Source organism: Erpetoichthys calabaricus, chromosome 1 (assembly GCF_900747795.2).
Source record: "Erpetoichthys calabaricus chromosome 1, fErpCal1.3, whole genome shotgun sequence".
In the NCBI taxonomy this organism is placed as follows: Eukaryota; Metazoa; Chordata; class Cladistia; order Polypteriformes; family Polypteridae; genus Erpetoichthys; species Erpetoichthys calabaricus.
Genome location: NC_041394.2, coordinates 251,605,604 through 251,632,936, shown reverse-complemented (window position 1 = coordinate 251,632,936; position 27,333 = coordinate 251,605,604). Strand labels below are relative to the sequence as shown.

Genomic DNA, 27,333 nt, shown 5'->3' with positions numbered 1-27,333 from the left:
ATAATAAAAATAACTCCCTGAAACTGGCGTCCCATCCAGGACTAGTTCTGTCTGGCGTCCGATGCTGTGGTGTAGTAATAACAATAATGTTAAATAGAATAATAAGAAAAACAAATAAAACATGTTCGACTTTAATAAAAAAATACACTTCTTCATTAGTTTATATATTTTTTTAATAAATCAATAACCTTTCTCAAACGGATTCACCTAAAAGACATTGCAGTTTCTCCTTTTTATCTTTACATTACGTGCACTTCATTGAACCAGTGTCACTATGCAGTAATATGAAGAAGACCGTTGTGCTGAAGAGACCTATACGGCTTCACTTGAACTTCAGTAGAAAGCAATGCTCAAGATGAGCAGATAACTGATCCCCATCTTGGCTTTGGAGGCTGAGAACTGCGGAGATTGTTTGGCGGAGAAATGTCTGCAAAGAACACATGCAATAAATGTGGGTAATTAACATCAAATAAAATTACCTAAACGCAGGAATACTCAACACAGCCGAGTCGTTTCGCTTATTCTTTTCTCTTTTCGAATAGCATATATAATGGTAAAATCTTTACACGCCGGATTGGACAGTTATTGCGTATCGTCTTAGCAGCACTATTTTGCTTTTTTTTTTCAAATGTACTGTTCATATTGAAATTACATTTGTCTTCAACAAAACATTTAATGAACAAAATACGTAACGATTTTGTATACGCTTTATGTAATACAATATTTGCAAATGGTGTCAACTTGAATAAAAATCAAGCTAATTCTCTAACTGGTGAATGATACTTACCCTTCATTCCTCGTCCATTATAATAAAACATTAGCATCTTCGTATATCGTGTGTATTTAAACGGCAATGATTATAGTACACAGTCACCCCGTCCAGTGTTGGTTCCCTCCTTGTGACTGGTGCTCTTGGGATAAGCGCCGGCTCCCCGCGACCCTGAACTTGATAAGCGGGTTACAAAAATGAAAGAATGGATTTACATGATAGAAACAAACTCACGGGTTTCGTCCTAAAAACGCAATTTCCATTTGATGTTTCACCTTAGCACTGCATTTTAAGGTAATCTTTATAGCATGACGTCGCTGCAAGTTTTTGCTTATACGCACAGGAAAAAAAAAGAAATCTATGTGTCATGCGAACATTTACATCCATAGCCGAATTCGCAGAAATGCAATTGTGGCCACATTGCAGCGTGTGAAGAATAAGTACTCTCTACGATGAGTTGAAATAAGTGCTCTCTCAGTTCCCATTTGGAATTTGTAAGTTTAAAATAACTGATATGGCGACCTGAGATAGCCTTTGCCCCTTGATAAAAAATCTATCTATCTATCTATCTATCTATCTATCTATCTATCTATCTATCTATCTATCTATCTATCTATCTATCTATCTATCTATCTATCTATCTATCTATCTATCTATCCACATTCCCAAAGTAACACACAAAACAAGCCTGCTTTGCACTATATCGCACATATATGTCTCTGCAGTTCTGACCAACCCGGAAGAGCTCTGATCTAATATACAGTAAGTATGTTGGTTGGTTGTTTCTGTGGGCAGGAGACAAAGCAAATCGCCCAGGTTTTTCCCCCTTGTGCTGGTGTCTAAATGCCATCATCATTTCAATCTATCTGTCATTTCTCCTTAAGATCTTCAGCAGGTCAGAGAAAACAAAACCAGTGCCAACCTCAAGTCTGCAGGTCAGTAAATATTTGGATTTTCTCAGCCGATTCTCTAAAAGAATACTAATTGTGTCTCTTAAAGGGCCAGAGCATATTTCGTTCAAATGAAAAATACAACGTCGACTCTTAAAAAGTCTTTAACACTACTAAATGCGAATATGACGAACTGAGTAAAAGCCTGTTTCTGAGAGTTTGTTCTGGAAGCAGCGAATTCTTTTTGGCATCCGGTTAAAGGTCAGTCTGGTACACCAAGTTTTCGTCAAATGAGTGCAAATATCAGATTGATGGGCGAAGGTGACAACTCGACACGAACGAAATGGCAATTTTTCCGTGTACGACTAACTAACAAATGGTCGGCACGAATATATATATATATATATACAGTATATATGTTTGTATGTAATTTTACACCTCCTTTCACCTACCCAGTTTGTAGCTTAAATGAACCATTAACACTCGTAACACTTGAGCCTCATAGGATGTTTGCTATACCCCGTGAAATCGATTGGATTTCTCTAAAGTGGGTCGTAAAAGCGAGTTTAACTCATTGAAATATAAAACTTTTATTTTAAAAATATTTTTTACATTATTAGCAGTTGCAATTACAAATGCCTCCTTTCCACATATTAAATATTTAATAATAGATCAAACAGTCGACAATCACCTTTTCTTGTGCTCATCTTTTCATGCGGCATTTTAGGCAAATTTTCTCAAAGCTCTTTTTTTCACCAGAATGTGTATCTGTATTTAGCCAAATGAATTTTAAACAACGGTTTCAGTTTTAAGGTGTAATTATAATCCATATTGTCACTGCCATGGAAAAAGTAAAAGAAGCCTATTGAATACAAACGGACGATGATATGCATTGCCGTCTCTTTTCTTTCGTGTCATTGTGACTGATTGTTTTATGATTTTGAATATATAGCTACTGAAATTATTAAGGTGCTAAACAAGAACTGTTTGAATCAGTGGTTTTCGGGTTGTTATGTTTTTAAAATATGAATAAGTCAGTTTGTAGGTTTGAAACGTATCCTTAAAATGTTCGTATTTTACGGTGGAGAAACATTTGCCAATCGGATTGAGAATGAACATCCGTTTGGAAGATATTTGTAAAACAGAAAAATAACTATTAAAGATACGAATCTCTATAACGAAGAGGAAAAGCAAGCCTCCTTAATTGATCTCCCTCACGTCTGACATGAACTGTGAATAAAATAATGAGTATTTTGTTGATTCTACGAAAAACGGATAATTTATAAACCTGAAAACCGAATACTTGATTCAAGTTTTACGCCCTCGTTAGAATTCTAAGAAGTTAAAGTATCAGCAGTTTCAGAATTAGCAAAGGTAAACGTGTGGGAAACAAAAATTAAGCATTAATGAGCACATATTGTTGTACTTTCTTAAGATGGATGGCCATAAATTAACAATCAAATTTTGTGTCAGAATTTATTTCACTTGAAACTGATTTTGTTTTGATCGTGACATTTTTATACATCTTCAATGGTATAAAACACATGAAAATCTATCTATCTATCTATCTATCTATCTATCTATCTATCTATCTATCTATCTATCTATCTATCTATCTATCTATCTATCTATCTATCTATCTATCTATCTGTTCGTTTGCCTGCCATTAGCACAAGAACGATATGAGTCTGTAAGAAAATGATTTGATTTTCACTTTACCCTTTCAAAAATAAAGAAATGCACGTTCTCGTGATGTGAATATCGGTAATTCACTCACCACTTTCCTTCGCCTTAACTAAGGAAATGACCGCTAAAGCCTTTAACATATTTTTTCCGCACAGTTATTATGACTGCCATTTTTCCTTTTGTCAAATGCATACGAGCAACTGTACTACGATACCTTTATTTAAATAGCTGGTGTCTCGGAGGCCTGCAGATCGATTTACTTAAGCAAGTAATTGGACTAAAATATTTGGCTGCAGGCAACATGTATAAATTCAAAAGTTATTTACATGTGTAAATGTAAGAAAGTGTATGGTGCAAGGGTTACAATAAAAAAAAATTAACTAGTTGCAGGGAAATACAGTATTTTAACGGCAAACACTGCAAAGTATCGCAGTGTCAGTGTTTCCGAGTTGATTGAGCTAAATTGTAGCAAAAAGAAGATTTGTAAGCCCTGCCCTGGGCCGTGTCCCCTACTTAACCCTAGTAATGTCGCCTGAGGATATTTATACAGCTTTACCTGTACCATCAGGGGGGAAAAAAACTGTAAAATCAAAAGCCATCAAAAGTAACCCAATACAACCGCGGTCGCTTTAATTAAATGGTATTTAGGGCTAGTCAGTTTCATCTTCTCTAAATACCGAGGGACGTTCAATGTAGTATGTTTATGGCGTAAAGCTATACAAAAAAATAAGGGAGACGAGTAATTTAAAAAAAGAGGATCCTACTATCGGTTCTGTCGATCCTATGTTCAGCGATAAGCACACTCAAATCAGTTGCACGTTAAACGTGTGTCACTGTCCTTATATGATACAAAAGCCAACTGCTCGTCATTTGTTATCTCCTGGCACATAATCTCGTCAGAAGAAAAAAAAACTTTTGAATAAACATGCAACAATGTTCTGTTTATCTGAATAGCAGACATCGACAGGCATTTCAGTTTCAGTTTTGGAGTAGGCTGGTGCAGCCTTCGCGGTACTAATAAAAACAAAAGCTGCTGAGACACCTGTGTTCACCTTGTTGTTATAAGCCTCTATAATTTGCCGAAATCACGACCGAGCGACTTTAGGCACTGTATCGGTGCCTTGCGAGAGCACAGTTTCACAGGCGAGGCGTTTTCATCGCCCATTTGAGAACAGACTTGTTTTCATATTGACCACGCGGGCGCGTCTCTGAAAACTGAATCAAATTAAATGTCTTTTCTTTTCTGCTGTTTTTTCATAATCGGTTAACAAAGGCGTCCGTTATTCACAGTCGCCAATCAACGCAGTTCTACATTCTGCAATGCAGTGTGAATTTTTATTTAAAACTGTAACCACGTATTTATGCATTTTAAAAAATCTGCATTCTCAAATAAAACGGACAGGAGTCATGTAGGTAGCTACACGCTTAATGATTGTCGTGGTGTTCCAGTATTACCTGTTTTCAGTCCCTGTCGTGCTTGCCGGGGGTTTCTTTACAGTGTATTTTATGATCATCTCTACATTCGCTTGTCGGGGCCCGCTTTCAGTACAGAGTAAATGCACCGCTCGTAACTTACTGGCTTGCTGCTCCACGAATGGAGAACCTAAATGACGGAAACAGAGTGAAACTGTCGCGGAAGACGCTATGATGCTTTTAAAACTATGCTTAATGCGTCTGCATTTTTTTAAAAGTATGCGTTTCACGTGACTACCGCCGGAGTGACGAGATTTTTGTAATCTTTTTTTATATATATACAAGCAGTGGGTTGGCTTTTCAGGTGTTGTGCGGAAGCTTTTTTGGGTGGTAAGGTGGTAGGCAACAGGGAAGGAAGAAGATCTCGCAGAGGAAATCCTCATTTCGCATCATATTTGAGAAAACACTCTGAAGACTGTCACGTGTTGTAGAACTTTACAGCCATCGATAAAGTGCGGGTCGTCAGCGTAGGCTGTCATTTGTTATAGCGCAATATGAATCCAGCTTTCCCCCCAGACAGAGCTTGTCTCTCGAACCCAAAGCTTTCGTTGACAGCACTGATCGCCCAAGCATTTCAGAGCATTGTGGATGTGCGCCCGTTTTGCCCATATTAGCGCTGCTAAGTGAACAGCGGCGGCAGGTCACGTGAGTCTGCGTTGCCGCCTGCCTTGCATTGGCTTATGTCTTTAAATCGCGCCGCTAACAACTTCCCCCCCCATCTTCCCTCCCCCAGAGCCTTCTCGCTTTCTTTCATTTCCTGGCTGTTTACCCGGGTGGTGACGTCACGTCCAGTGGCGTCTGCGAGGCTGGCCATTTCAGTGCATTGCATAGCATCAAAAGAGCAGCCTTCTATCCCCCAATTACATACTGTCAATCTCAGAGCACGGGGCAGCCAAACTGGGAATTAGACACTAAATACCACCCCAAAGGGCAGGCCCCCTATTACAGAGCAATCAAGTGTAATAATGCTAGAATACAAGGCAGCGCGCCTACCTGACATGATGATTACACTGACATATAAAAAAGGAAAGGAAATCCACTGTACCCGTGTTAAGGTACACGTACCTGCATATTGGAGATCATAAAGAGTGGAGTTGGTGCGAGGCTTGCACTTTAAGGGTACAGTATTAATATTTAAAATTAGAAACATGATAGAATCAATTATAGTTTTCTTTCAATAAAATTAAATGAGCTGTATGGTATTACGCTTTAGATTTTCTATATTTTTTATGTTACCAACTGTTACGTGCAAGTTTCACCAAATTAGATGAATGTATTAAAATTGTGTATATTTGAATCAGTTTCCTGCTACCCGCAATGTCTATTAACACTATGCTAAAAATCTCTCTAGTCATGCATTTTGATTAATGTGACGGTCACCGCGAGGGGACGCACTGACTCAGTTAAACTGAGAGAGAGAGAGAGAGAGAGAGAGAGAGAGAGAGAGAGAGAGAGAGAGAGAGAGAGAGAGAGAGAGAGAGAGAAAGTCAAGTTGTACGAGTTTATAAAGCCAAGACCTGGAGTTTCCCTTTTTGGTTTTGCAAACATATCACTGGAAAGAATTCACATATATATTTTACTTGGTCCCTGGTTCATGCTGGAAAACAATTACTTCTCCACTGCTATACAGACATTCATGGCTATGCTTGAAAAAACTGAATTTATACGTTTTTTATTATTATAAAATAATAAGGTGATCTGCAATTGATCATGACAAAGTCTGACCTATTTTTAGTATTTTGCAGATATGTATGATTCAAGGTCTGATCAAGTCATAGAAATCTAATTTCTCAGTTCAGTTATACTTCATTAAATGCACAACTCATTTTAAATTTGAAACCATCTCGAAAGATATAACTGGACTCAATTCATAATATGCAAAATGTTAGGTTTAATATTTTAACTTACGTTAATTTGTAAAATGGAACAATACTATATTAGTATTATTTTTTCATAATAATGAAACTGATATATTTTTATTTTTACGTATTGAAGTCGTGGTCTGTTAACTTTAAAATCATTTTCTAAAAGGGAGCCCAGACTAAGACGGTTTAGAAGTCAATAATATAAGTACAACAGCAATAACAATTCAGTGCTACAAATAAAAAGGGAGAAAAACAAAATAGTAAAAGTAAGCGACTGCTTTGGTTTTTAAGATTCGAAGAAATGTTTTTTTTTTCAGATGATGCTGTAATTGAGCATTTTGTGTGTTTTTAAAATAAAGTATTTAAATAATTTGGAGATAAAATAATTAGTGTCCAAGAACTAGTGTAAATAGAATAGAAATAAAACATTTTGGTTTGCATAGTTTACTGTAATATTGTCATCACAGAGCCATCCATCCAACGCTCCAATCAAATGTAGGATTTATCTTATGATCTTATAATCAGATGATCCAGTCCTACCTTTACGTAACTTGCATGACTCTATATGAATGTGAGAAAAAAGAATAATATATTCTTTATTAACAGTCACATAGATAGATAGATAGATAGATAGATAGATAGATAGATAGATAGATAGATAGATAGATAGATAGATATTGTTTAAATTTAATATGGATATAGTTTAAATAAATATGTTATTTTTAGTTTACTAAGGGGTTACTTTAACACTCTTGACAATGGTCATTATGTATTTCTAAATTTATACAGCTCCATATTTTTAGATAGATAGATAGATAGATAGATAGATAGATAGATAGATAGATAGATAGATAGATAGATAGATAGATAGATAGATAACAACAAACAACTTTAGATGGCATGTAAAAGAGTCTGTTGACATTTGCAGCAGTCTACAGTCGCGTCCGGACCTCTTACACAATTACAATTAACCTAGAGGCCGCTGCTAAGCCCCGCCCATATTGATGACACTAGTAGACCCTCCTTAAGTTGAGTCGCGCCACAGCTGTCTGCGAGCATTGAGCCGCCTGGCGCCATCCTGAAAGAATGCCTTCACTGTAAAAAAAACAGAAAGAGAGAGAGAGAGTAAGAGAGAGAGAGAGAGAGAGAGGTGACTGCGACGCATAAACGCGTACATCTGATCTACAAGTTTCAGCTTTACTCAGAGGGCATTTAGTCCACCTCTTGCAAACAAGACAGTCCCTCTTGACAGAGCAACTGGTGGTTTCACTTAGAAGCATTTTTTTAGTTTGCACAGTTTGGCAGGTATCTACAACTTGGAAGTGCAATGCGGAAGGTAACTTCATTTGCCTGCTTAAAGTTTGCACCGCAGTATTGTCGTCTGCTTTATAAAATGCAATGCCTTAATGGCTATTATTTTCTAAATATTACTATTATCAGTTAAAACTGTTTGCCTGAACTGCACTTTTAATTACGAGCTAAGTGATCTACGCTGTTTTATACTGTTATTTATTTATTTTATTTTTACTTTAACAGGTGCTCAAAGGCAGTTTACCCACAAGAAGAAACCCGTGGATTTAACATTACCCGATTTTTGGACTGCTTTGTTTACTTGCTAAGCCGTTATTGCTTTTGTATATGAAAGTTTGGTGTTAGCCATGGAAGATCAGTCTCGGTGGATAAGCCACCACCCGGCGGTATTGAACGGACAGCACCCGGACACGCATCACCCTGGCCTGGGTCACTCGTACATGGATACCTCTCAGTATCCCATTGCTGATGATGTGGATGTACTTTTTAATATTGACGGGCAAGGTAGCCACGTCCCTTCTTATTATGGGAACCCAGTACGGGCCGTCCAGAGGTACCCCCCTCCTCCGCATGGTAAGTTTAATGTAATATTGACAACATGGCTTTTTAAAAAAAAAACAAAAAAAAAAAAAACTATAACAATAATCACTTTGCAACATTTTAATGAAAATACTGATGATTTCATTGCCTTGCCCGCGCGTCCAAGACATGAGTTGTGTTCTTCTGTCACGGTGCCGACTGGTTGGATTTACTTGTGCTATGTAGGTGTACGGAGCAACTTAAAGCCCTTGGAATTCTGTCATCTTTTTAAATTACCCCTTTTTTAAATAGATAAGTTTAAACAATATACAAAAGATTCTTGTTTAGCAACCTACATAACTGTCATTTTCAAGTGGTTTGTCTGATTTCTGCAGTCAAAAGTATTTAAACATTATAGAAATCACCGAATTCAGAATAAGAATAAGAAATTAAGAATAGACCAATGTTTTTGACAGTTTCGTGAAAAGCAATAGATGGTATTAAAAAGTAGAACTATGTTTAGAAATGAGATTGAAAAAAAAATGTACAAGACCGGCACTGTAGGTTGGATGTTTTTACTACACGACTTCCTGAATGGGTTTGTGATTCGTGACCCCACCAGTCTGAACTGAAGTGAGTACCTCCTGCTAAAACATTACTTTCGTTATTAATTGGCATTCAGGAGTTGGGGACTTCACAATTTTATTTAGCACCAAACTCTGAAGCAGAAATCAAAACACTGTAACTTATGACAAGACAATGTTAATTGCCGTCACTACTCATATTCGTCTGATTTTCATATCATTTGAATGCTGTTTCTTGTGATGTATGCTGCATGAGAGGATTGTTGACAAAAATGGCGATGGTTACTGCTAGAATAAAAATATTAATTTTGCATCTGAGCCAAAAATACTTCTCTGATAAAAGTAAATTTGGATAAATGACCTTGAACACATCCGTCACATTTTGCATAATCCATCGTACGTGGTGTAAATGTAAAAACACCACCGAGACGGTTTTGTTTTTAATATTACAAAAACAAAACCAAACGATCTTCGACCTTTTTATTTCCGCTTGCTTTAAACCGTTGTCTTTTGTCACCCACGTCTGCTAAGTGTCTTCATAGAGAGGAAATATAGAGTAGCATGTCGTCTATTTATTACAACGCGATAGGCAGCACTTTGCTATGCGTTTTGAGGCTCCCAGAATCTGATGGCATTTGTTAAGTGAAGCACATAATCATTTTATAAAGCTTTACTTTCCATCACCAAGTGTCACCTGGTCACACTTGAGGTAAACTGGACCCCGCTACATTGTAAACGATATTGATGGGTCACTCATTTCACCAACTGGTCCAACTGGGCACAATATTGAAAATTCGGGCAATCCTATAGCCAATCGCTCTCGGAAATAAAGCAATTTTATATGAAATGTAAAAGTTGGTTATTGTCACGTTAGGTTTTAATTTCTAAAAACGAATTCATACTGTCCATGGAAGTGATAAAGATAAAATCAACAAAAGCGCTGATGAAACAGTCTGAAAAGACTTGACATACTTTATGATGAAAGCATCGATCTGTGTTGCCCGGCTTGCAGAAGTTTATTTTCCTTCCAGTTACTGAACACAACCGACTGGTAATCGGTGCAGAAGGCCAAATTATAATTCCACTAATTTTGTCTAATTCTTTATTTCAGGCAGCCAGGTATGTCGTCCGCCGCTCCTGCACAGCTCTCTGTCCTGGCTCGATGGAGGCAAAGCTATCACCTCTCATCACAGCACTTCACCCTGGAACTTGAGTCCGTTCCCTAAAACGCCGCTGCATCACAGCTCCCCTGGGACACTGTCAGTTTACCCCCCAGCATCATCTTCCTCCTTGTCTGCAGGCCATTCCAGTCCTCATCTCTTCACCTTTCCCCCAACCCCACCTAAAGATGTCTCCCCAGATCCAGCTATTTCGACCCAGGGCTCCAGCACTTCAAATCGTCAGGAGGATAAAGAATGCATAAAGTACCAAGTATCATTAACTGAAACTATGAAGTTGGAGTCCACTCACTCCAGGAACAGCATGGCATCAATTGGAGGGGGGGCATCATCCGCTCATCACCCCATCGCAACATACCCACCCTATGTCCCAGATTACGGCCCAGGCCTCTTCCCACCAAGTACCCTGATAGGTGGGTCATCTTCTAGTTATGGTTCCAAAACAAGACCAAAAACAAGGTCCTGTTCAGGTAGGCGTGCGTTTTTGTTCATTACGTTAATGTCCATTAGAATCCACTAAAGACATACCTTCTATCTTTATGTACAGTGTTTTCAGATTACAAACCTTTAATTTTTACAACGCATTAAGAAAGGAAAAAGGGTTATCATCAGACGCATACATGTTTTTTTTTCGAAAGACATCCATTCGTTATTCTGTAGAAACATAAGCACATAAATCTGAGTCAATGATTTGTGCTGTTCTTTTCATGGACTTGAATCAGTATGTATTCACAAAAGCATAAGAATGATAGTAATTTGAAAAGGTGTTTTTGGCAGTAATACAATCTTGATTATTACTAGTTCTGTGTATTTAACACTAAAAGATCACACATAAGATGCAGAGCATAAATATTATCAATTGAAGATCATGCCATATAATTTGATTACATGTGTAGTAAAAAGCAAACGACGACGTTTAAAAAATATGTAGATTAATATATTTCAAGTTCAAATATACAGAAGTAGCCTTTCAAAACCTTAATAGTCACGGCGTTTTTGCGCTATGGACTAATATGGAATTAAAATGCATGGAATATCATTTCTCTTTAGAATATTGTATCTTTGCATATTATCATCCTTATTAAGGTTATTTATTTATTATATTTATTGTTAGTTTTATTTTTTTAAGTCAGTTGTGCATAAACCAGACAAGAATTAACATTTCTGTTTCAAATATGTATTATCGATAGATAGATAGATAGATAGATAGATAGATAGATAGATAGATAGATAGATAGATAGATAGATAGATAGATAGATAGATAGATTAGACTTTATCTGGAGAATTAAACAGAAGCAAAATAAATCTGGTGAATATGTGAACACATTTTCAAGACGAAGAAGCCCTCTGCGTTATGTTATTTTTAACCAAATTATTTCTGTTTGTACTATTTATTTACAGTGTCATGGGGATTTGAGGACATGTGCTATAATTGATTAACATAATTTAAATGCTTCAGACGCAGTGATGTCCTGTGGCACGTCAGCCCACCATCTACAAAAGACATGCTAAAACTCCGTAAATTTAAATAAAAAGAGCTGATCGTATTGTATTTTCCTCTCCTTTACCAGCAGACGTCGTGCTGATGGGGCAGACTTCAAAAGTGCCTTGACTGAATAAATGACAACATTCTTGTAATTAAAATACGATATCCGCATAGAGCTGAACCAAACTCTTTTGATTTCTGCGGCATCTTCGTGGTTTCAGTGGGCACTGCGCTGGAAAGAAAGAAACTTTGAAAGATACACATGACGCCTGCAAACCTGCTTAGGTTTCGTGTCTTTTCCAGTGTGGCCTCTACTGTGCTTGTCTGGGCGAGGCTGTGGCTCTGCTTAGTTTATGTATTTTGCTAATCCAATTATTTTCAGACTGCTGCACGCGACAGTTTCATTGTTTAGTCACAAGTAAAAGCTCCGATAGGTCTGCATTAGGACAAGGAAATAAAACCCAAAGTGGAGCACAAGGCCGCGTTGTTAACACGAACGCAGTAATCGATCAGGTGTATCACTAAGTAGAGTAGATGTAGGAAGGAGAGAGCTACAGCCTGATTTTCATTTATATATATATATATATATATATATATATATATATATATATATATATATATATATATATATATATATAGAACAGAAGCAGATAGATTCTGACGGCTGAGCACAAATCTTAAAAATCAGAGAGGGCTTCATACAAGCGACTGGCATGCTTTTAACGTGTTGCTGAAGGAAGTGCGCTGCCAAATTATGCGATGTTTACTTGGGGTTGACGATAAGCTAAAAATAATGAACGCACGTAAGCACATAAGCACGCAACCATCTCCATTTTTCAGAGATGCTTTTTTTCTGGTCCAGTATTGTGTCACCTTTAATGTCAGAAACCAAAAAATAAAGCAGAGGAAAAAAAATGTTTTTTGAAAAAGAGCAGTGTGCCTGTTATTCCTGAAAATTAATACAATTAATATTTAATAGGTATGAATATGACTTCATTTTAAAAGGATTATATATGCTTGCTATAAAAGGTAATTAACACATTGTTGCCAAAAATAGGTCACCTGTCGATGTGTTTGAAATTCGTGCGCAACTCTTTCGAGACAGGTATGCGGTTTGGAAACCAAAACCCGGAACACTTTTTGCACAACAAAAGCTAGGCAGTAATTCATAGCCTTTCAAAAGCAGTAAACCAAAGTGTTAACAAAGTTATGGAAGCATATGTGCTTGCAATGTTTTATATACCTCCGTTTTTTCTTCTTTTTCCAGCTAATTCAAAAAAAAACGGCTATTAATTTGTGGTTGAAGTGTGACGGTCACATCCGTGTGATATGTTTTTAGACACTGATTTTTAAGTTTGTTGATTTTTACTTTAATTATGAAATATAATGTGAATCAAATTTCTAGGTTTTAGTGGTAATAATTGGCAATCGTAGTCGTCTATATCACTGTCACAAATATTCGGAGGCGTAGTAACTGCACTCTGATGTTTTATTGTAAATTAATGTCTCAATTATGAAAATGTGTGGGATATGTTTATATCTAATATTAACACAGAGTGTTTGTGCAAGACCTTCCAGTTTTTAGAAAAATGCTTGTGATGATAATTAATTTTCTTATAGCCACGGAAATAAATTAAAATAAGATATGTATTTTCAAAATTATCACCTTAAGTATAATTCACATTACTTTCTATTCATTAAGTGCTATTACATGATCACCTATTGTATTGTCCTTACATACATAAAATAATGAATGCATTTATTCTAATGAATCCACGGGCACAGCAGTTCTGTGTAAGTGTTCGTATTCATTTTTAGTGTGTTTAATTCCTGAATAATATTATTATTTATCTGAATTACTACATAGAACTGAACTAAACCATACACAATGAAAATCAAAGCCATGCGTAATTATTGGAAGCATTTTGAAATTTGATCCACTAAAATAACTTCCTAATGTTTTCAAGTCTGTGTCATTTTATAAGGTATGCATAGGAAAACAATATGATTAAATTAAGCACAACCTTATGAAAACAAATATTCTCCATTGACATTTTCATATTTAACAGTGCTTACATGGTAGACTTTTACATTGAGAACAGAAATGTTATTGCATTTCAGCTCATTTACAAGAAAGCACTACACTCAGCCTCGGTAATAAAAAGGGACCGACCGGTTTTTGGAGTTGAACATTACACGGTTTATCTACTAAAATACAGAGCGTATTTTTATTTTATTTATTTATTTGCCATTAAAATGACATTTTATTTTATAGGTTTATTTAACAAAGAATGTCTTGTTTTTCCTTTCAGAAGGTAGAGAATGTGTAAATTGTGGAGCAACGTCAACCCCTCTGTGGAGGAGAGACGGTACCGGTCATTATTTGTGTAACGCCTGCGGACTTTATCACAAAATGAACGGCCAGAACCGACCTCTCATCAAACCGAAGCGAAGGCTGGTATGTTCTAGAAAAAAAACTGAACCTGACACAACTTTCTTATTTCTTTTTGTCTTGTTCTGAACAGACGGGAAGGTTAAATTAGGCTCTGATTTCTGCTGGAAATACAGTACTAGAAAGGTGAAGATTTGCTTTCGCTTTCTTCTTCTGCATGCGCGTGTATTTATTTAAAAAGAAAGACATATATACATATATATATATATATATAAACATATATATTGAACAGGTGCCTTGTCCTGGTTCGTTCCTGTCCTGCGCCCAATCCTATCGGAATACGCTGTGGCCTCCTGCGACGTGTAATTGGATTAGGCAGATTTGAAAATATCAGCGTTGCTCTGTTTAAAAACTTCATTACCTGAAGTATCTATCTATCTATCTATCTATCTATCTATCTATCTATCTATCTATCTATCTATCTATCTATCTATCTATCTATCTATCTATCTATCTATCTATCATAGATGCCATGTCTTTTCATCTTATCTTTCTAGAGGATTCAAAGCCCTTCTTTTACAAATATACATTAGATATCCCAACGCATACGAAGCAGTTCCATAGTTTCCACTATTGCGTATATTATTATTATTATTATTATTATTATTATTATTATTATACGTTTAACGGTTTTAGTTTCTCGCCTTTCGCCGCTTTCTGGTAAATCTAGATAAAAAGAAGAGATCAAAGCGTTTTACCCTATAGCACTTTCCTGAGGGTGTATGCAGTGCCCATGACTGCGATCTTCTGACAGATTAAACATTATTATTACTATTATTATTATTATTATTAAATAAATAAAATACTACTACTACTACTAATAATAATCATAATACAATTATTATTATTATTGCTATTATTAAGTCTGACACGAATTCACTACAAACCCAATTTAAGTATTAAGAACGTAATTCAATATAACAGATAATTTATGGATAACTATTAAAGGATTTTATGTTAAAACGAATCATCCAGAAGGCTAGAGTGCATACACAATGTCAAGCATGCCGAAGAAATTAATTTCTCAAGAAATGCTGTTTTGCAGGACCCCCATCAAGCAGCTTATATCCCATCTCATCAATCCATCCTTAATTGCGGTGACCGTTCCTTAAAAAGGACGATCGCAGACCGGTCTACATTGCATTCCCATCTATCAAAGCCTCGTTAACAAAAAGGAAAAACTTTCTAGGCAGGGAAATGTTTGCAAGGCTACTGTTTTGGCAGAAATTATGGCCCCCTTCTCCGTTTTTTTCTCTAATGTGAAAAACCGACTTCCTCGGAAAAAGCTGCCGGATATCTGATTCGTGGAGATAATTTTTTTCACAACATCCCAACTTCCCAAGCTAAACATCAAGATGATTGAACAGAGCAGAACAAGATGCAGTGAGGCCGCCACATTTCCAGCTAAGGGGTGTCCACTAGGTCATTATTCACCTTTAAATTAGTTATCAGGCAAATGGAGAAAAATATAAATCCGCCTTTGTTGATATGAAAACAAATCTTATGGAATAAATGACCTTGATTTCTTCGCGCGGGAAAACAACGACGCTTTATAAAGGATGCTCACATTTAAAATTTGCTTAGCTTTATATCGCTCTGCCGAATAAATAATAATTTTCAAGACAAAAAAAAATGACTTTATCCCTGGAACAATCTGATGTGCGGGAGTGAGCTCGGTGCTGAGTCTGGCGAACATTGTAATCGCTAGCATCAGTCTGAAAGTTGTTTTTATTTTAATATATAAGGGTAGCTCAAAAGTATATTTATTGTGTGTGTTATGTTTAATGTCCTAGTATTACGCATGCTTTTTTTTATTTTTATACTATTTGCATTATACGAAACAACAATATAGATGATGTGCTATTGTTTTTTATAATACGTTCAGAATAAATGTACTCCTTTCTTATTATTAAGAATATTGTAATTTGTGCTGGTTTATTTTTCTCACTATATGTTCTTCATAGCAGAAATTACCCTGTAGGTAAAGCAGTATAAACGAATATTTGCATTACATTATTAAAATTGCTCCATATTTGATTCCCAAATGCCAGATGGAAGTCCTGAAGGTCTTTTTTTTTGATGGTTGCAATATTTGCTATACCTTTTCTGCATCAGATTTAGCGCAACTGTCAGTAAGCTGGGGATTCATTGGATGTCATTTTACGCAATCAGCATTATGTACCAGTATACCTCTTGGCGTTAATGTTGTGTTTTTTGTAAGTGTTCCTTTAAATTATCCACTTAATTGTTGTTTTCTCTTTATTCCTTCTGCTTTTGCAGTCCGCTGCTAGGAGGGCGGGGACGTCTTGCGCGAACTGTCAGACCACCACCACGACGCTCTGGCGGAGAAATGCCAACGGAGATCCAGTGTGTAATGCCTGTGGGCTCTACTTCAAATTGCACAATGTAAGATTCACAGCCGCCTTTACGTTCCCATAGTAAGCCTTTTACTAACTTATCCCCGCACCCCAATCCTTCAGTGCATGTTTATGAATTCTTTTCAATTTTAACGTGGTGTTTTGGTACCTTTTCTGCTCGGACTTATGTTTATTACAAGGATTGTTGTAATTGTCATTAGAACATCAGCTAAGCGCGGTGATTTACTTGTTGAAAAGGAAAGCAATAAGGTGGTTTAATATGTGTATTAGACAGCTTTATCTCGAGCAGCTGACACTCAGCCATCCCAGTATATTTCCTTACATCATGCGTGTTATTCTAAGGTCACAGCGCAGAAAAAACACTGGCAGAGGAAAAGGGGGGTTGCGTCTCACACGATATAGTCATAATATTTTGAGAACTCCAACCAGACCTTTGACGACGTGCAGATTTTAATGGTGATTAATAACGATGTAACCTCTTCCCCCACCGAGTGTTTCCAGTATTTTTTTTACTCTCATTACTTATAGGATCTAAATAGAAAATTACATTTGCGCTAGTAGTAGCAACTCTCTTAAAAAGTTTCAGTTTCTTTCCTCGATAGTTTTTGGTCAAAGTCCCATTATTCATAACATCCTCGCTCACGTATATGCTTTTGAAATTATGATTATGTGCAATGCATACCAATAGAAATGTTTGAAAGCCCAATACACTGTTTATGTGTATATCAATTTATATGCATATGTGCCTGTGATGGACTGGCGCCCGGTCCAGAAACTGCTCCTGCTTTGCACCCTATGCTTGCTGAGATGGGCTCCAGCTACCCTGTGACCCTGCTCTGGATTAAATGGGTTCAGAAGATGGATGGGTGGATGGATGGATAGGTATTCGCTTAATGGCCTGGCACTCTGCCTTGTGCCAGATGCTGCCAGGCAGGGCTCTAGCTCTGAATTGGATTAAGCATGACTCATTAAAGTATGTATAGATAGATATTTATTCTTGGAATGGCACAGTGGCTAGCAGTCTGATTGCTCCAGTTTCCTTCCATATTCGAAAAATGTGCATGTTAGTTGTATTGGCAACTCTAAAATGGCTATGCTCTTCGTAGAGCTAAATGGTGTGCTCTTCGAGGAGCTGCCCTGTGCCGTAAATTATTAAATTATTCCTTGTACCTAGGCCAACTTTATATTATTCAAACTGCATTTAAAATATGTTTCAATAATTTATTAGCAGTATTGGCAAAAAATGATCACTTTTATCCATTTGTAATACAGAAGAAATAATACTAAAAGATATAGTTACATTAAGTTACACTTCCCACAATGTCTTCATAGTGAACAGCTTTTAAAAGAACACCTTATATACAAAAATGGAATTTAATATACTTAAGTAATAACCTAAAAATTCTAGCTAAAATATGTGGGCTGTAAATTGTGAATTTATCACTTTATAACAAGAACACTGATGCACGTATTCATAAATCAGGCATACATCTATGTATATCCGTTTCTGCTTTTTCCCATTGCGGCACAGTTGTTAGCAATGCTGCCCTACAACAAGGAGACCAGGATTCAAGTCCTCGGGGTGCTCCGGTCTCCTCCCATAGCCCAAAGACATGCAGGTTAGGTGAACTGGTAATGCCAAATGGGTCCTAGTGTGTGTATGTGGTCTTTGTGTGTGTATTTGTGTGTCTGTTCACCCTGCTATGTACCGGTTCCCTATCCAGGGTCTGTTTATACCTTGTGTCCCATACTTACTGGGGTCGGCTCCAGTTTCCTAGTGACCCTGCTCAGGATAAGCCGATGGATGCATTTTCTTTATCTGCTTGTAACCTTACAAGGCCATGTGATGCCAATGCCAATCCTGGTAACAAAATGTACTAGTCATTCATGCTGGGTCAGTTTAGTGTTACCAATTAACCTAACTTACATGTGTCTGGAATGAGAGAAGAAATTGTAAAACCAGAAGAAAATGTACATGGGCAAAGTGAGAACGTTCAAATCCTACACAGATAGTGACAATGCTGCGATTGAACCCGTGTGTCTGAAGCACTGAGTCAGAAGTACTAAACACTGTACAACTTACCCAAGAATATGTACATTTCTCCTAACTGAAATCATGGACTTAATTATACTTTTGTAGTTTTATGCTTATCTCTACGCCCATTTTTTTAAGTCACTTAGTCTGATTTACTGAGTCCATGGGAGCCCACTACCACTCTACATAATCGATAGAATCTACAGGCGTCTTGCTGATGCATTACAGAAATAAGTAATCCGTTGTTTTACAATTTGGCATTTTAAACATAAAATTACTTGTAAGGTACACCAGTTATGGAGAAGGGAGAAAATTTACAATATATGTACTCCACCTTCTAAAGAAAGAAGTGTTTTCATAAAGTACAAACTGAACTCTAATGATGATTTTTTATGTAGTGGAAGTAGTGTGATAATGTAGAATATAGTAAATTATGATCCTAGAAAAGGATTAACCAATTGTACAGTTTTTACAAGGAGAATACTTAAATAGGAAGAGTGGATGGCAGACTTTACTTGTGTATACTGTGCACTTGACATAAACAGAAAAGCTCCATTCAAAAGCTAATCTCAAGCAAAAATAGGAGCTTTTGCTCAACAGCAACCTCAATGTAACAGTTGATTTTTATTTGTGCAGATATTTGAATGAGTAACTGACACAATTAAATCCTTTATGCTGTAAGTTAACGTGGAGATGTTTTTCTTTGTTCTACGGGTAATGCCAAAGTAGAATCTTAGTTCTTGACGGAAGCTAATATAACTTCAACCAGCAGAATGCAGAATGGTGGCTGCCAAAGTCAAATTCCTTGTTTGATGTAGTCTTAAGTGTTTTCCTTAGAGCTCTCCATTTTGTTCTTCTCTTTTACTCAGTAAATTAATTCAAATCTATTTTTGTAGGCTCAGAATATGTTTAACGTTAAGGATAATTTTATGTCACTTGCCAGGTATTGAATATGAGCTATGTTCATTCTGATGACTGAGAGCTTTAGGTGAAGTATAAAACAGATCGTTGTACAGGCATGCAGCACACCGACTGTTAAAGATGAATGTCAGACATACTGTATTGCCTAAATGTTGTAACTGAACCACACTTGGTTTAAATACGGTGCCTGGTTATTTAAACATTGAAAGCACTGCCAAACTTTCATGCACCTACTTGGACTAGAAATCCAGTGGCCTTTTCTCACAGGCTGTGCCACTGAAGCGTCTGTTGGCATTGTGTGACAGCAAGAATTGGCTCAACATAAGGGAGTCTGGATTTAAATCCAGTCTGACATGGATGTCTCCTGACATAAAGAATGAGGGTCGCTCACAATAGAGCGGTTAGATTTATTCTATAAAGGGTCATTATTACAGATCATTGTGCACTGTGTGAAACTGTAAACAGGTTTGTGTGAACAATGTGCAGCTCGTACCTTGTCTGCTATCAGACCCTAGCTTCTAGACTTTGTGACAGTCATCGATTCGATCTTGTCCTGGAAAAACAGGCAAAAAGCAGTATGCTAATATTGCACACAACGATTTAATATGCAGATTAGTTCAAAGTAATTAATATAGAATTATTTCATTTTTGGGATTTGCAATTTAACAGGTTCTAATGCAGTATTTTATGGTATTTTAAATGCAATAAATTAATAAACACCAAAACATTAGGTTTTGTTTGATTGCAGAAAAAGTAACTTTTTTTGCTAATTCATTTTATTTTTGAATGATGTTTTCTATGTTTTTTTTTTTTTTTTTTAACTCTCAGTGTGGTAAAGTAATGCAAAAACTCCTTAAATACTGCAAGCAATTAGTGTGGTGTTGTAAGCTCGGGAACAATCATTATATTATTTGCTTTGCTTGTGATGTGATTCATGTAGAGCAGCTCCTAAAACTAGATTATGTGAGCTTTGACAGGCCTTGTTTTCTGTTTTGACTATGACATATTCAGAATGTTACAGGATTACAGGACTAAACAGAATTAAGCTTTGGTGCCAATACTGTGTGGGATGAAGTTTAAAACAATGCAAATAGTATTGTGACTTGTACTAATGCAGTCACCACTGCCATCTCTCCTCCTACTGATAATTGTAATCATTTTCTTCTCTTCCTTTCTTTCTCTGTCTGTCCTTCCGTTATAGATCAATAGACCTCTGACAATGAAGAAGGAGGGAATTCAAACGAGGAATCGCAAAATGTCCAGCAAATCAAAGAAAAGCAAAAAGGCCCACGATAGCATGGATGACTTCTCCAAGAGCCTTATGGACAAAACAAGCACATTTAGCCCAGCTGCCCTCTCCAGACACATGTCATCAATCGGTCACATTCCTCCTTTTACTCACACTGGTCACATGCTGACTGCTCCACCTATGCATCCCACCTCAAGTCTGTCATTTGCACCTCACCATGCAACCAGTATGGTCACTGCCATGGGCTAAACTGCTTGCAAAAAAAGAAAAAGAAAGAAAGAAAGAAAAAAGGGCATAAGCCTGCAACTTTAATTTCTTCTTTTCATGTGTATTTTTTCCGCTACAGAAGCCCAAAAAGAGACACATTTTTCTTCAGCCCACTAAAGGTTTTTAACTCCTCAGAAACAGTTTGCCACTGTCCAAGGACCTCGGTATGGTGTGTATGCATTTTCAACCACTGAATCTGGATTCCATTTGTGTATAAGCCATTTTTTAACCTTGCGTAGACTTCTTCCCTGTGTAACAGGGTCTCTTGTACTGTGAAGCAAAGGATCAAAACCTTGAATATATTTGTACAAATTGTATGAAGTGCAGTACATTTATTAAAGACATTTGAAGACAAAAAAGGACTGTGGACAGCGATGAAGAGAGTACAAGTGACTGAAAGGGGAAACAGCAAACCCCCGAGTGCACGAATATAGAGGAGGCTGGCCACCAAATTGTCTTTGTACATGAAAGTAATGGACACATACTGCCAGTTGTGCTTCTTCACTGGAGGAAGTTGTTTGATGCATTAAACTTGTAGACAGATCAATCATCCAGGCTGTTGGCCTCCACATAGGAAATACTATCAGTTCCAGGCAATCAGTGTTAACACACAGACATTGCCAAAGAGGATTTTGTGAGAGACATTTTCCTGGCCTATATGCATAGTGAACAAGTTCCTGTATTTGTTATTTGTATGTATAATTCAGAGTACCAAAAATATGAAAGAAACAAAGATGTAGAATTATTTCTTCTTGTATTGCAGACTGAATGGTTGTACAAATTTAATAACTGCTAGTGTAAAAAAGACTGCTACTTTTTGTTTTTGTTTCGTATTTTTTTTTTCTTTTCTTTGGAAATAAACTAGTTTAACTCTGTTGACCTGAAATGGAGCTGCTGACATTAAATGTTTGTGCAAAACTTTATGCCACATGTGCATGGATTCTCCAAGCTACACAAAATGAAGTTTCCAGAAAATGCAAAAAAAAAAAAAAAACAAAGTTCTAATTAAAAGTATAGCCTATGTCATCGAAACCCTATAGAAGCGACAAAATAACATCTTTTTGAATATGAAATGCTTTTGAAGTCAATTAGCAGCACTTAATATTGGTGAGTGCAGAATTTAGCATTTATTTATCTGTAATTTCCACATTAAATATCACATATCAGCAGAAAGGGTAACGCATTAGGTAAATTTAATGCTCTTCCTCAAAAATGGTTTTAATGATATTTTATAAAATATCTAAGCCATGGTTCTCAAACCAGATTCAGTGGACTGAATATTTGGGGAATGGGAATAATGTATGTGTCGATTTGATCCAATTGTGTGCAATTATTAAAGTGAAATTTATTACAATGTTATGTAGAGAAAGAATGTTACATTTACTTACATTTTGCCAATGCATTTGGGCCTAATGATGCACGGCAGAATACATTACCACTAAAACAGGTAGTATTATAAAATATTTGTAGAACATCATAACATAACATATATGATGCTTTCCAAACACTTAATAATGATGCCTGTTTTACAGTATATATTATGCAGTATAAGTATGTCCCTGAACTGGATTAAGCATGTTTGAGAATGTTATGTTTTATAAAAGTTGAAGACATGGATATAGAAATAGATCTAGATGTAGGTATAGATATAGATGTAGATGTAGATATAGGGCCGAGGTTAGCCCTGTTACCCTCATTAAACATTCTCTCTTATCAAGTCAAGTCAAGTGGCTTTATTGCCATACCATCGATACACTGTATTGCAGCATACAGTGGCACAAAATAATATTATATTAAAATATTATGGTTCAATTGATTGATAAATACACACTTCCACGCAGATACGTACATTTACAGTAGCAATTTGAGCTGCACTGAGTTAGGAAGCATTTGCAAAAAAAGAGTAAAAATGGGGGAAAGGTGATTCCTTGCTGAAAAATAAAAAGAAAGTTGGCAACAAAATGTTTGAGCCGTCGAGCTTCATCAGGTGCGTTTACCTGGCTTCTCAGTTAAGGATCAGTGATACAGATGGATCTGAACTGAAACCAAGGGAACTTTACAACACAAGTTTTTTTGCAAAAGTCTTGAGGGAGTACAAGTAATCAATGAAGTGTTAGTTTCATTTTCAGATTGAACTCTTGTCCTGATGATTGAACCAAACTGTTTATGTATTACATGAAACCATTGACCTGATATAGTCTTTTAGTTTTTATTGATTAGACAAAATACTTTAATAATCTCAGGTCATTTTCTTGCTTTGAATATTTTTATTAGTTACATGTTGGTACAAATGCTGAAGTGAGCATGTTTTTGTTTATAATAAGAAAGTGAATCCATCTTTTTTTATCAGTACAATAGCACCATATCACAAGGTCAAAATAAACACTGCAGCAAACAGAAATAAAAAGGATTCATATAAATGTTTCTGCACAAAATTAATTTTACTCTTGCACGAGGAGTATTGCACATTTGAGGTATACATTTATAGATTTTGATTAGAGCTACTTTCCAGACCTTTCTGTAACACTCATTTAATTTTATGTTGCTTCACATGCCTATATATGGTAACTGTTAGAAGCAAAAGATTGTTTCATTTTTTTTTCTTTGATTAACACTAAATGATATGTTCACAAGCTTAACATTTCTTTTTCCCCAAAGGGAGAAAAACAATCCCACCTACAGTATGTTTTTATGGCCACAGTCAAAAGTATGTTGTCTTTTTTTAAAATTTCTTTCCGAGGCCTGTGCTATTTGCACTGCTCTCCTGGTGTTATGTTGTGATGTCATTTTCAAAATTCTGAATGGCTGGCTGCCGTTCCTGCTGGCTTGTTTTCTCACTGAAGGGTTCACAATCCAGGTGCTGTAACGTAATGGGCCTTTGAAGAAGCAGCTCATCTCTAGCTTGCTGCTTGCACGGTGGGATTGTTTTTATGACTTGTTTGTGGTGCTCTTATGGTTGACCTTGTTTTTGATGAGGACTTAAAACTGGAAAAAAACAGGAACTTGTTATTTGTGACAGCACACCAAAATGAACCACAATGTGGCTAGCAGAGCCTTGAAGACAAGAAGCTTTTTTTTATTAGTATTATTATCACCATCATAAAGATTTTATTTCAACAAAGAATCAAATATTTTTAAAAAGAGAACCGAATTAGAATGATGCATCTTGACTTTAAGACAGTTGTAACATCTATTACTGCCTTTTTAGCAGCATACAGTATATGAAGGAGATGCAGTTGCAAAACATAAAATTAATAATAACTTTGCAGTGTGATGAAAAAATGAATACTACAGTATACTATTTTACCTATGAGTTTTCTCAGCTTTATTTTATGGAGTGAATACCAAAGTAAAGTGCTTTTCAGCTGGAGAGCTAAAACATAACTGTTCTCATTGGTGGTGCAAGTGGAGCTCAGACAGGTTAAGTAGTTTACTTAAGGGGTTTCGCAGTGAATCAGTGGTCCAGCACCTTTGCTAACAGATCACAATCCCTGACTAGGCGTTAATGTGATTTGTTTTTTTGACAATACTTCTGTGACAAAAAATAAATGGAGAATGTTCTATATGGTTTTCAGTTCCCCACTGCATGAACATCATCTTAATAAATGGCTGAAGTCATGTTGCTCTGCTGCTTGTTTCTATCGGCAGTAGATGATTGATGTTTGTGGTTCTTGTCATGTCTGCTCATGTTATTTTAATTTTGTTGAACTAAATCAGTAATGCTAGGGATCCAAATAGTGGAACATTATGGAATGCGTGTGCTGGGAAGACTGGAATTAACACTATAAATTGTTGTCACTTTAACTCTTAATCTGCAAATGCAATGGTAGGAAAAGATGAAGGTTTTATTTCCACCTTTTAGTTTGTTTTTTTTTTTAATGAGATTTCATTTCGGCAACTCTGCTAAAAGTATGCCGATAGCATTCATGCCTTTTTTGTTACCGATCTGTTCAATATTTCTGGGGTACATTAAGAAATTCACGAGAGCAAGTAACTAAGCAGAAAAAGTAAAGGCAGTGTAATTCCAGCAATCCTATTCTTAGCTTTTTTTATCTGAAGGTATGTTTGGCACCGAATATCAGATCTGCCTCCTGGCTAAAATCTTAATAACACAGGTGTAGACGTTAAATAAAACCTGTCTCTTTTTCTTTTCACCTTCATTCCCAAATATCTCTCTTACCAAGAGTGAAAGAAAGACAAATAGATAAATAAAGCGAGCTGTATGGAATGTGCTGTGTAGCGCCTTAAAGGAGAGACCCTTTTTCAGCTCCTGGGCTTCAGATAGGGAGCATTGGAATTTTTGGCAATTGAAACTTTTATAAAATTTTCAGATTTTCATAACTCATTTACCTTTTTGTGACCCCCTACTTGGCACATTGATAAGAATCTGAAAGCAATATGGCAGGTAAACAGCAATGCAGCCCACCCCTGTTGACAGACAGGTGTGATAAATGGCAGCTAAACCAGGCTTCTGTCCTTCTTCAGGCTTCTTTTGAGAGCCCCCAGCAAAGAGAGCGATGAATTGAAATGTTCATGATGATGGTTCACCTTGAATGCTCTCTCCCTTATTATAGCCAACTTGTCATTACTATCGATATTTTTGTTTTTGGTCTGTTATTCAAAGCAGATCCACAGTGCACACCTACGGTATTCTTGCTGCTTTTCATTATGTAGTGCAACCTCGTAACAAACTGTGCTGCTTCGTCAAATCTTTGTGAATATTACACAACAACGTGGATATTAGACCAGTTAAGTAAAAGGCATGTATTCCTTCTGCCTCTAAACTTTTCCATTTCCTCTGCTTTTTAACTTTTGTAACGTCTTTTAATTTAGAAACATCACTGTGACAATTTCCAACCACACATGGAAATGCATTTTCAGTTTTTAATATAGCTTTACCATTGCTTTTATCCAAATTTTGACTGCTTGTTCTTAGAGATAGTTCAGTGTTTTTTGTGACTAATTTATTATGTGAAACTATTTAATGCAAATCTTTTGGTTTTGGTTCATAAGTGTGGAAGAGAAAAAAAAAAGCTGTGTTGTGCTTGAGGAACAGGCTTCCAACATAAAGAAGCCATCCCATCAAAATAAATAAACATTACGCTGTTGCCCACATAAAGAATATCTGGACTTCTTCCAAGATGGTGACAGACATATCCATAATAATAAAAAATATAAGCATGATTGGATCTCTGCACAACTAATAAACAAAATGGTTAATATTTGAGAGACCGTTGACTTCAAGAAAAGTGAATTTGGAGGAACAAACCCGGCATCTATCAATGAAAATATTAATGTTTAAAACAGAGAGTGGATGTCTCCAGGGCAGTTTCACTGCCATTTGAAGATCTTCACCTTTCTGGTATTTGTGGTGCTTACATTTGGTTTTTAACCTCCAAAATGTCAGCCCTGGCAGCCTCCCTCCAGTATTGTGTAGAGCACAGATGTCGAACTCCGGTCCTCAAGGGCCGCAGTGGCTGCATGTCTTCATTCTAACCATCTTCTTCATTAGTGAGCTGTTTTTACTGCTAATTAACTTCTTTTGCTTTAGTTTTAATTAACTTGACTCAGGCCCCTTAGTTGTCTCTTTTTCCTTAATTAGTAGTCAAACAATATTGAGACACAAAACAAGCCACCACATAACCAGCTAACCTGTGCCCACCACACAATAGCTAAAAATAAAGAAAGGTGAAGGTCTCAGTAAGGTTGATCTCTCAGGTCACAAAAACATTTTGATGCCGTTCTTAGAAAAAACAGAAAAATCAACAGATTTGGAAATGTCTGCTGTGGCAGAATGAGAGCAGCAACAAGCCATTGAATTAAATAACGGGCTTAATTAACAGCAAGAATCAGCTTCTCATTAAGAGACTGATTGGAGTGAAATTGGTTGGAGTTTGAAATCCCAGTTTAGCTGGTCATCTGTTGGCTCGTTTCACGTCTCATTTCTGTTTGGCTGCCATTTAATGAAGAAACAAATCAATTCAGAGGACTGAATCCTTAAAAACAGGGCTATTGAAATGAAGGGAAAAGGAGTTAATTAGCAGTGAAAACTACTCACTTATTAGGAAAAGGGTTAGAATGAAAACCTGTAGCCACTGCGGTCCTCCAGGCCCGGAGTTCGACACCCCTGGTGTAGAGTGAAGCTGGGTAGCTTCACCATCACTGCCAAGCTCTGATGTGCCAAGGTTATTCTGCAAAATCATGGTGGGCAAAGAATAAAGAGTTCAATTAAACTCCACACCCTGGATTGAGTAGGTCTTCTTTAATTA

At 36.6% G+C, this 27,333-nt stretch overlaps 1 protein-coding gene across 8 annotated transcripts; it reads left to right on the top strand.

Annotated features, from left to right (window-relative positions):
* Positions 1 to 1,548: 1,548 nt before the first annotated feature.
* Positions 1,549 to 21,950, top strand: gata3 (GATA binding protein 3). 8 transcript variants are annotated; one of them, XM_028813949.2, is made up of 6 exons: positions 1,549 to 1,704; positions 8,220 to 8,567; positions 10,209 to 10,745; positions 14,075 to 14,220; positions 16,495 to 16,620; positions 20,750 to 21,950. In XM_028813949.2, the coding sequence occupies exons 2-6, from the start codon at positions 8,342 to 8,344 to the stop codon at positions 21,044 to 21,046; spliced, it is 1,332 nt and encodes a 443-aa protein (XP_028669782.1). In that variant the 5' UTR covers positions 1,549 to 1,704; positions 8,220 to 8,341; the 3' UTR covers positions 21,047 to 21,950. The 8 variants fall into 8 exon arrangements, with proteins under 8 accessions (XP_028669782.1, XP_051790759.1, XP_051790756.1 ...); XM_051934799.1 differs by lacking the exon at positions 1,549 to 1,704 and adding an exon at positions 7,759 to 8,019 and having other exon boundaries at positions 16,495 to 16,652; positions 20,750 to 20,898; XM_051934796.1 differs by lacking the exons at positions 1,549 to 1,704; positions 14,075 to 14,220 and adding exons at positions 7,765 to 8,019; positions 14,288 to 14,340.
* Positions 21,951 to 27,333: the final 5,383 nt, after the last annotated feature.

Excerpts from the sequence above, each read along its gene's own strand:
- gata3 (XM_028813949.2), top strand. The coding sequence starts at position 8,342 with ATGGAAGATCAGTCTCGGTGGATAAGCCACCACCCGGCGGTATTGAAC. Across the intron at positions 8,568-10,208 it reads GTACCCCCCTCCTCCGCATG|GCAGCCAGGTATGTCGTCCG; the intron begins GTAAGTTTAATG and ends TCTTTATTTCAG. Across the intron at positions 16,621-20,749 it reads TCTACTTCAAATTGCACAAT|ATCAATAGACCTCTGACAAT; the intron begins GTAAGATTCACA and ends CTTCCGTTATAG.